Here is an 11477-nt window from a genome sequence, read left to right on the forward strand (position 1 = left end):
GCTCCTGCCCGGCACGGCCTGTTTCCGGTCAGCCGCGCACGGTTGTGGGATCGCGGAATCACAGGCTGCCGAGGTGGGCTGCTGGAGTTACGCTGGCCCCGTACCTTGTAAGGGACTAGGAACGGCCAGGCCTGCACTGCGGTAGGTTTTGGCCTCAGCCTTCTGCAGGCGTATCCAAACTGATGGCTCAGGCTGCTAGCGTTGTAGCGATCAAAAACATTGGAACAGAGTTATAAGTAAAAACAACTCCAAAACAAAGAAAAAACCCAAACACTGGAGGACAGTGTTTATTCTCAGCTTCTCTTGGTGCAAATTCTGCCACTTCGTTTCAAGAACCTTAGCTTTGCTAAGAATTTACGAAATGTTTGTTGCAGTTGTGGTTCTGTGTTACAGTACCCGTGAAAAACTTTCACTGTACTGGTGAAAGCCAGTTCAAGGGATGACTTTACTGCTTCACACAACATGCAAATGCAATTGGAAGTTGTAAAGAATCACATTATCTTATTCAGTCTCAGGTGGTAGTGGGTATATATAATCTAGAGATTTTAAGACATAGAAAATGTTCTCAATTAAGAATGTCATAGTTTCAAAAGTAGAAGTTACCAAAACCATTCGTTATCAAAATAGGAAAGCAATTATTTGGTAAAGTTGTTTTTCGAGTATTACAAGAGTCGTTCTCTTGTATGAACATTTTTATAAATCTGATTAGTTTCCTCACTGAGGTAAAAATGGAACTTTTTTTCTTCTAAAAAAGCCAGTACTGGAAACCAGTATATGAAGTGAGAATTTGCTGTGTCATATGAATACATCTTTAGAAAAAAAATTAGGGGAATTTTTTTAAAGTGATACTGTAAAGAATGAAAAATTAGAAGGAAATTCCTAGGGAAACATCCTTCTAGCAATTGCAATATAAGATAGCGTAAGCATTCTTAGTGTTTCAAATCATCACATAAAAGTGGGAAGGTGCTTAATTGATGTGCATCTTTGAAAAAGAGCTGGTGTAAAGGGCATAAGGACAAAATTCTTTTTGAGAGTTCCCTTTTAAGAGGGTTTATTTATTTGTTTTTCTGATGCACGTTTCTAATGTGTCAGGTTTTATTGTGGTTTTTTCCCTTCGAACAACTTTTTTTTGTCTTAACTTTGTGGCGTACATTGATGATCTTAAGGGGTTTGATATTGTGAGTGCTGAATGATTTAAATTTTTCTTTTGGCCATTGTTATATTAAGATTTATAATATAAAATGATAGTCTTACAACCTCTTTTAAAAAACGGGAAAGCGTGCTGTCTTGTATGCTGGAGCATATTGAAATGTAGCACAACTTACTGTTTTTCAGGACAGATGGAAGTTTTGTGGTTCATGATGTACCTTCAGGATCTTATGTAGTGGAAGTTATATCCCCTGCTCATAAATTTGAGCCCGTGCGAGTTGACATAACTTCAAAAGGCAAAATGAGGTGAGCCTTTCCTGATTTGCTTCTGTGTTGGTGTATTATGTGTTCCTGACAGCACAGTACAAGAATTAATGTAAACAGTGCTGTAGGTCTGATGTTCCATTTCAGAGCATATGTTTTAGCTTCTTTTAACATCACTTCTAGGAGCATGTTTCTTAAAATCCGAAGTCTGATCTCTTTTCTTTCTTTTTATATTTATGGCCTTAAATAAGAGAAAATAGATTTTAAAAGTCTTTCTGTTTACTTTTATTATCTTCTTATGCAGCTATCCTGAAATAAAATCTGGGCATGAATCAGTTATCTGCTTTATCATTTACCACTACCTTTTTTTCCTTCTTCCGTATTCCATTTCTTTAATAAATGTTCTGTCAGGATTTGGCACAGTGAAACTCCAAAGTATTTCTGTTACATTCCCATAGGACACTTGTTACAGTTACTGGTTAATAGTAGTAGTTGCTAGCCTGCAGTTTTTCTGTAGCATTATTAGCTTGTTTTTTATGTTATGGCAAGATACGTTATACCAAACCACTCTAACTGTACACCTATAACTGCAAGCTATTCAGAAATACAGAAAAACTATATATCTGATGTAGTAAGGTGATTTTCATTTAAATAAATGTGTTTGTAGTTAATTTTTCTTTGTTCAGGCAGACATAGAGTTTCTTAACTTCATTATTGTCTTTTACAGTATCTTATAAAAGTTATCATTACATTTTAGAAATACAAACATCAGTATAAATATTCCAACAGTATATTTAAGGGAGGTTAAAAGTTGAAATCTCACTGAAAATGGTGCTTGTTTAATAACGGAACAATTTGTTTGAGCTTAGGTTTTTTCCAAACTTTATGTAATTTTTATAGTTCATTAGGCAATATCTTACTGGCAACAATATGTAATAAATACGGACAAGTAGACACAATAGTGTGTTTAACGTCACTCCTAGCACTGTTTGGGTATCTGAAGACTAGTAAGGTTACAAATTTGATGTAAAGTAAATCGCTAGGATATGTCTGCAGAGGAAAGTCGCAGTAGGCTTGCCATGTCTGCCAGTCAAATGGATAGAAACTGTAATGAGGAATACAGCTGAGGAATCAGAGATGCATGAAAAACTATGATACTTGAGGGAAATGTCAACAGGGCTTTTCTAGGGAACATTCTGCCTTAAAAAATTAATGCAATTCCTAGAAAGAGGAAAAAGAATATTTGATAAGATCTACTTTAAAATCTCAAGTTTTGGAGAAAATATTTAGTCATAAGGTAGGTGGGAAAGACATTCTGTGGATGAGTATTTGATGAAAATTTCAGAAGGAATAAAGTATTTCTCTTGTAATGAGCAGAAGCCATCCTTGGAGTTGCACTAAGGCAAGTAAATATTCGTAAATCATGAAAAATGGATCAAGAGTAACAAAGATGGTAGTAACTGAGTAACTATCTAAATACCAGGCCCAAATAAATAATATGAGTGAAGAGCTATGGAAAAACCTGATAAAGTAATAAAGACTGAGGTTCAGTATTGATAAATGCCAAGTAATGCACTTAGGCAAAAGGTATTAACTTCACATACAAATAATTGATCCCTGAGCAAACTGGTTAAACCAGACTATAGTATGCAAAGCTGTATCTGTCTTTATACAGTGTAGTTTTTCTTGTTCATTACCAAGGTGACAAAAAATGGCTTGTTTTTGATTCCGTAAAAGATGCTGCTGAGAGGAACTAGTTTCTGAAAAGTGAAGCCTAATTGACACTGCATAATTTTGTTTGTAGTCTATTATTAAAACTTTGTTTCGATTTTTTTTTTAAATCATCTTTTATTTTGTTAAAGATTCTATGATTATATTTTCAATTACTCACATTTTGCTCATTAGAGCAAGATACGTGAATTACATCAAACCCTCTGAAGTTGTCAGGCTGCCATACCCACTGCAGATGAAATCTTCTGGACCACCTTCATACTTTATAAAGAGAGAATCTTGGGGATGGACAGATTTCCTCATGAACCCTATGGTACGTACAAGCAACACGCAAAGGTTAAAAGTATGCTAAGGATCCAAATACAGCTGTTTTTCAGAATACCAAGAATAAAGTAAATGAGAAAAGGTGTACACACTTTGCTCTTCCGAGAGGATTGTTTTATTTTTTTCATTTGCATACAAATAGAAAGTTTTTCTGTGACCTCTCCTTCCTTACGTACCCACCTGTGAAAATAGCCTGTAGTCTACTTCATTTGTTTTAATAATGTGGAGATCAACATGTTGCAGAATTGTAATTACAACAGTTTTAAGATATAACAACCATTTGCTTTATTGCAATAGATTTTGAAATCATATTATTTAAAGCACAATACTCCCTTACCAGGTTTCTTTCCTGACAAATGGATTACTGTTACTGGGTTACTGACTCGGAATGTAGTGGTTCTAGAATTTGACTGTTTAGCTAAAGCTTTATGTTAGTATTTCTGAAAGTGTCTAGAGCAACAACTAAGCTGAAGAAGTATTTCCTGCTTTCTGTGTAGGTGATGATGATGGTTCTTCCGTTACTGATATTTGTGCTTTTACCTAAAGTTGTCAACACCAGTGATCCTGATATGAGGCGGGTAAGTAGGTTCAGTTGATGCATACATAGAGACTAAAGATAATGAGATTTTAGGGTACAGAGAAGCAATAAAAACAAAACTGGACTTTTAAAGAGGTCTTAATGGGCATTATTTATTCAGTTAATGCAGTGTTGCTGTTCTAACATTTCCTGACTCATGAATTTGCTGTTAAACAGGACAACACAGAATTAAATTATTTGCCACAACTTTGAGGCTGTTACAGTATGAATGGTGTTTTCCAGACTTTCTTTAGAGTGATAAATATAATTTCTCAAAGGATTTTTTTTCTGTAAATTTCCTGTATATTTTTGCACTATATTTAAATCTGGCACTTTATTTTTAGACATCATTTAATAAGTGTGTATTGAGAAGAGTATGACTTGGGGTTCTCTTTCCCATCAGGCTAAAGCACAGTTTACTATGTTAAATCCAGATGTCACAGTAGTGTATATGATACAGAGTCTTAATGTAGTCATTAAATTGCCTGATTTATTGTCCTTTCATCATGCAAAATGCTGAATAGCAGAAGGCTAGGACAAAATGGAGATTCAAGGTGTTTGCTAAATCTTTTCTTATTTTTAGAAGTATTCCTTGTCTGTCATGGGTGGCTGTGTTTTGAAGGCTTGGTTAACTAAAAACTCCTTCTCCCCTAAATGACCAGTGTCTTCAGTAGTACTTTATAGGTGTCTGAATCTTTTCTTTTTTTTATAAGTAATACCTATAAAAAGCATATCAGAGCTATGTAATGCTATTTTGGCTGTAATTTTCATTTAAAAACAGATACAAATATATGCTAGATATACATAGCATGTTCTTCAAACCAAGCTGAACTCTGGAAGTTGAATTTTAAAAAAAATCACTTATTCCTTACTTTTTTCACTGGCCTGACACTGCTTACAGGCAGGCCATTCTGATGGTAATACCATCAGAACTTCTGATGATTTAGTTCTTATTAGCTGACCAATATGACTTGTTAAGGAGAAATTTTAAGTTGAAGGAATTTTGCTTGTAATTTAAATTATCTTTAAAGAGTAGGAAAAGGGAGTTTTTAAGAACTCAATTGTAGTGGTATTCTCTAGGTGACCATGTATTAAATTGTTAAGTGTATATCCAAATTCCATTTGTTTTTGGAGTGTATAGAGCTTGTATAATATTTTTCAAGTTAACTTGTTTTTTATTTATGGAATCAGCACAGTACTTGTCTGTGTAGAAATGATTAATGATTTAGTGACTGCCTGTTGTGGAGGCTTTAAGTGTAGATGTAGTGTGGATGCAATAGTAACAAAGTCTAGCAAAATGCCCTGAAATATATCATTCTGAATGGTAACTAGAAGAGCAAGGTGACAATCCCACATTAAATTGGCAATTGCTGTAAGCGTTATCCTATTGTGGATGTGCAGTTAAGCTGTTGTATGCACTTCAGGAGTGGTTTGTTTTGAAACATGCTAATTCATCTCATAGAACCACTACGCTAAATTCTAAAGTTACATTAAGCTTACCTGGATATATGGTCTCATTAAAATCCTTCTTTTCGTGAAGCAAAGAAAACTCACGTGCTGTACTGTAATAGCTTAATGTCAGAAAGTAGGGCAATGAAAATATCTAATCCCTTCAAACAGCAACAAAAATTTGTTAGATTTAACATAAATAATACTAATTTGAAAACATCAAAGTGCGAATCTATGAAAGCACAGATCTGAAAATCTAAACAAAAGCTTAAATTTTAAAATGGAGGAAAGTAGTGCTGAAAATAAATAATGACATTTTTTTCTTTAAGATTATTTTTTTATCAGATGTTTGCCCTGTAAGACTGCTTAAGACATGGTTACCATTTTCCATACACCAGTGCTTTTAGTTTTGGGGTTTTATGTTTCTGTATGTAGCTGGGTGTTTGGCTGTGCTTGCATGAAAATATTTAGCAATATGTACCTTGGAGGACTACAAATAGTGAAACACTATTTTGGGAAAATTTGAAATCTTTCTGATACAATCAACTGATGCCTTAACTACAGCCATAATTGTTACAAGCTATTAAGATTATCTGATCTTTGCATGCAGGAAATGGAGCAATCAATGAACATGCTGAATTCCAACCATGAGCTGCCAGATGTGTCTGAATTCATGACAAGACTTTTCTCTTCAAAATCTTCCAGCAAGTCTGGTGGTAGCAGCAGTAAAGCAGGGAAAAGTAGTTCTGGAAAAAGGAGGTAGTTGAGTCTTCAGTTTGCACAACTGTTTGTTATGTGCTGTCGTGTTTATTTGTCCTGAAAGATCAAAAAGCCACTACTGTAAACTTTAACCATGCAGAAAATCAGTATGCTACAATTGTAGTTTGTAGCTTTTTTTTAGACTGTTATAAGCTGTTTTGTACTTGACAGTCAGCAAAAGAGGACATGGCTTCAATACTGTATCTGTATAAAGTTACTGGTTATACTGAATTAACTATATTGTTCTGTAGAGAATTAAAATAAATTATATGATGTGCTTCACAGTAATGAATGTCTTAAGACAATGTATAAAAATATTTCAAAGATAATACAAGTGGAGTTCAGTCTTAAGATGTCTTTAATGTTTTACACTTGCTTGAGTTCTGAAATGAACAAATCACCCTTTCAAAATTGAGTTGTGGGTTTACTAAGTAGTTTGCTGGATCAGCTTGTCAGATGTTACATATGAAATAATTTTATGTTGTTTACTGCCTACACAATTTACACAACCACACAGTGGGTAAGGTTGGAAGGGACCACAGTGGGTCATTGGGTCCAAGCTCCCTGCTCAAGCAAGGTTGTCCTAGAACACGTGGCACAGAATTGCATCCAAATAGTTCTTGAATATCTCTAGTGAAGGAGACTCCACAACCTCTCTGGGTAATCTTTAGTTCAAAGACTTTCCACTCTGTATTGCCCAGTTTTATTCTGATCTACTTCCTGCTAAAAACTCTTTGGGAGGAAAAAAAAGCAAAGTATCTTTCATCAGAAAGTCTTTTAAGCTGTCAAGTTAATTATGAATCAAGGTATCTATATAACATGATGAATGTTTATCTTGGATCTTTTCTTTTTAAATCACATGTATCATTTCTGCAACATTTTTGCTTCTTACTGTTTTCTGCGTGCTGTGCTTTCATCTTATTGGTGGTATGATTTGAGGCCAAATACAGAATTTTAAATGACTTGAAAATTAAATCATTTTAAAATGAAAGAAAAGAACTAAAAGTGTAGTAGGAAGATAAATTCCACTCATCTTTTAAATTATATTTCAAAGTACATGGCTGTTACTAAGTATGCTGAGTCACTGGCAAAACTTTGTTCTTGAGCATGCCTGTGTGTTATGCAGTATCTTTTCAAGCTACCTGGTAACTTCAGAGAAAATTAGAAACAATTGATTGTTTTCCACTAGCTGAACATTTGCAGAAAGTGACATCAATACCTGTCAAACCACATTAGCAACTTATAAGACCCCAGACTCGCCCCCCGAGCTCATCAAAGAGGTTTTACTCTAAAAATATACAAGGCTCAAAAAATCCACTCACTGGATTAATTAAAAGGGCCTTCAGGTCTCTTATACCTTGAGAGAGCGCACAGTAAAGGGTGCTGCACACGTTACTCAGCAGGTTAAATGACATGCTTTTACTGGCAAACTTTAAAAAATGAGGGAACTTGACAAAAGTTTAAAGGGCAACATTCAAACAAATTAAAGCATTTCACAAAGCAATGACTTAGCACCTGCTAGCCCATACAGCTTAGCAAAATCCAACCCATCCAGTTTTTAGTTACCCAAATATCAAGAAAGGAGATTAGGAGAAGAAGTAAAGAAAGAGGGAGAAAAAGAGACAATTACAGCTACCACCCCAGATCCAGCATAGATCCAGCTACCAGGAGTCCAGGAGATGGCAGGGTCACAGTCACACGATGGCTGCATGGTGCTGGTTTTATCTGCTCTGGCCCCCTGTGGCCACCCCTTCCAGGAAGGACTTCTGGCCCACTGGCCACTCTGGAGCGCCGGGGTAGGGTGAGGGGCAGTGTTCGGGTGTGCCAGCCCTTCTGGGGCTGGATCAGGGGCTCTGTGGGGTGGGGTGTGGGCAGTGCTCACTGGTGGGCCAGTGACTGACAGCTGCTCTGGGGCTGCTCAAGGAGGCTCCAAGGGGCTGGGGTATGGGACAGGACACTATTCCACCTTCTTGAAATTCGACCTATTCCCCACACACTTGACTAAGTCCAAGCCAATAATTAATGTAATAATCCAGTGTCTCACAACCATCCATAAATATTTTTTATTCAGTATAAATGCTGTTCTCTTCCATTTTTACAATTGCTAACTTCTTAGGTAACAGTACTGTGCAGTGTCGGTAATGTATACATGATTCCCAAAATGGGTTTAACATTTAACATTCACCTACAGTACACCTGAAGCAAAATCAATTCTAATACATTTATTTGTTGTGCCAAACACTTAGGAGAGGTATAAATGTTCTTAGAATACATACTTAGAAGTATGCTGTGAAACATAAAAGCTGCAAAAGAATAAGTACTCATTCATAGGATTAAGGCAGCTTTTAAGATGTTGGAGAAGAAATAACCCAATGGTTTTGTGGACAACGAAGATGTCAGTCTTTGCACAGTAAGCTGCACAGTTTTTCTCCCTTTTTGTTTTGCTTGAATGGTCTTTTTGTTTCATATATTAAGTAAAATATATTCAATGGTGACAAGAGAATATTTGGATATTCTTGATGAAAGGATTTACTGAAATGAATGTCACATTGCCTTGGTGGGGAAAAACAAGCTAGCAAACAACCTCTTTCAGAGTACCTTGCTGAAAATTTTTTATGAAAAACAGGGAGCAGTCTTTTGAAGATGGAGCATTTAGCATTGTTACTATGCTATTCTGAAAGTACAAGCCACAAGTCACTTTTGTTTAACAGCAGTTGGAATGACAATTGCATTAACTTGTTCTAAGCACAGTTTGTTTGGTAGTTAATAATCATAGTGATGCATTTTTCCATGTTAGGTAGGAACAGCAATATTTCTGCCTTCTTTCATTGTGTCTGTTCACATTCTTGATTCGTCTTCAAGGGCGAATGGAGATTTCAGGCCATGAAAAGATGAAAGTCTTTGTTAAATGTTCAGAGTAAAAAAGTTGACAGGAATTGTAAAGATCCTAGTAAAACTTTTAAAGGAGCATATGGAATATTAAACACTTCTCTTTTTCTTAGAACTTATATATAAAGGTCCAGGCAGTTTCTTTGTGCATCAGGATCAGATGCAGTGTACCTCTCCTTTACCTTCCTCCTCAGAAAATTCTCCCCGACTCTCAGAAACGTGTTATCTGAAAAATCCAAGCCCAAAAATCTTGTTACCTAATGTTATTACCTGAATCTTGTACTTTATTCACCTCCTTTTCAGACACCTTTTTGATAAAGTAATTTGTAGAAGTCTGTTATTCTGCTACTGAATTAATGCTAGTTACAACAGTACCATTTTTTCATTTTGTTTTATTTTAGAGCTAGAATTTGTCTGTCAAGTGAGCAAAGAGGTTCTATCTAGCCAGAGTGCCTTGGTCACTTAAAGTCACTTGGTCATTGTTGTGGTTTAACTTCAGCTGATGGCTCAGCTGCATACAGCTGCTCACTCACTTTCCTCTGTGGGATGGGGAAGAGAATCAGCAGGGTAAAAATGAGAATGCTTGTGGGTTGAGATAAAGACAGTTTAATAGGGAAAGCAAAATCTGCACATGCAGACAAAGCAAAACAAGGAATTCATTCACCACTACCCATGGGCAGGCAGGAGTTCAGTTATGCCCAGGACAGCAGGGCTCCATCATGCATGTACCCCCCTTCTTCCCCCAGCTCTATAAACTGCGCATGAGGCCATATGGTGTGGGATATCCCTTTGGTCAGTTGGGGTCAGCTGTCCCAGCTGTGTCCCCTCCCAACTTCTTGTGCATCTCCAGTCCCCTCACTGGCAGGGTGGGGTGAGGAGCAGAAAAGACCTTGGCTCTGGGGGAGCACTGTGCAGCAGTAGTAAAAATGTCCCTGTGTTATCAACACTGCTTCCAGCACAAATCCTAAACATGGCCCCATACTAACTGCTGTGAAGGATATAACTGTCACTGCCAAAACCAGCACAGTCAATTAAAGTTGTAATGCGGTCTTGGGCTATCATAAATGCCACTAGGCAAAACTTACTTGATAGCTTTGCTGTTGCAGTTACTATTATAATGCAAGGTTTTCTTTCTGCAGAAAGTAAATATTTGTTACAGTTCAGTTTTGTTTTGTTATTTACAGATTTTTAGTAGTCTTTCTTTTGTGTTAGGTCTGGCAACTCCATTTTCCCCCAAAAAAATGTAGCTGCTTTTTAGTGAGGCTATTTGAGATAAGGCAGACTATGTTGGAGCAACTGATACCTCAGAACAGAAAGTAAAGATTTACAGAATCTGCTTGGACTATAGACAATCTGATTTCCTTATTGGCAAAAAGAGGAAGACTTCCTCTTCTTCGACTGGGTAACCCTGCTGCCTTCTGACTACAAGTTCTGGTACAAGTTCTCAGGCTTTGTCATTCGTTGACTTAGCAAGAGAAGTTGGTTCATCTTTCTGCTAGATTTCTCTTATGTTTTAGAGAGTTAAATCAGCTCACAGAAGGATCAAAGAAATCCTGAGGCTAGCAGAAAGTAAGTGCCAGAAACATGCAGTCAGAGACAGGAATTCTCTGTTTCTGGCACTGAGTGTGCGTAATACAATGAACTCACTGCGTCTTAAGGATTTGTAGTTGAAGTGCTCATTTAGCTACATTCTGAATGAGTGGGCAACTCAGTTTATGACAGGCCATGTAGAAGGGAGAGGAGACATATTTTGCTGAAGTCTGTTTTAGCTATTAGTCATTTAAGATGGCCCGGATGGTGTTTAGAACAGTGTGAAATAATTTTATCAATTACATCATCAAAGATACTTACATTCTTCACATATGAAGAAAAAAATTAATGCATAGCTATCTCACCTCACTGTTTTGAACAAAAAATATTTGTTGATTCTCTTTATCTTTTTGATGAAGTGGGGATGATAATGGCTCCATAAATGGGGTGTGCATTGCTTCACAGAGACAAGCTGGCTTGTGGTTAGGATTTGTGTTTCTGAAAAGGACTTTAGAATCAAGGCCTTAGGTCCTGATACAACTGTTGGACTTTGTGCAAATCATTTCTGATTTCTGTTTCAGTTTCTTGTGTGTGAGGTACGAGAAGCTTGTCTCATAAAAGTAGTTGTGAAGATAAATTTAGTAATGAATAGTGGGTACTCAGATAGCATGGCTATGAGCTGACTGAAGAAAATCCAGTATGTAATCTTGTTAAAGAGTACCTTTGTTAAGCATTATTATGTAGCTCTTGATACGTATCTATTAGAGCAACCCATTTCAGTAACCACATGTCAAGATTTTCAAAG

The 11477-nt window shown here is 36.5% G+C and overlaps 1 protein-coding gene across 1 annotated transcript; it reads left to right on the forward strand.

The window, feature by feature from the left end:
• On the forward strand, positions 1-6541 carry EMC7 (ER membrane protein complex subunit 7; the record flags this gene model as incomplete). Its single annotated transcript, XM_018082118.2, has 5 exons — positions 1-107; positions 1336-1455; positions 3319-3457; positions 3966-4046; positions 6105-6541. Coding segments are annotated over 5 exons (600 nt in total), but the record flags the coding sequence as incomplete, so codon positions are not given.
• Between the last annotated feature and the right edge of the window lie 4936 nt (positions 6542-11477).

Source organism: Manacus vitellinus, unplaced genomic scaffold, assembly GCF_001715985.3.
Source record: "Manacus vitellinus isolate BGI_N305 unplaced genomic scaffold, ASM171598v3 scaffold_6_pilon, whole genome shotgun sequence".
NCBI lineage: Eukaryota > Metazoa > Chordata > Aves > Passeriformes > Pipridae > Manacus > Manacus vitellinus.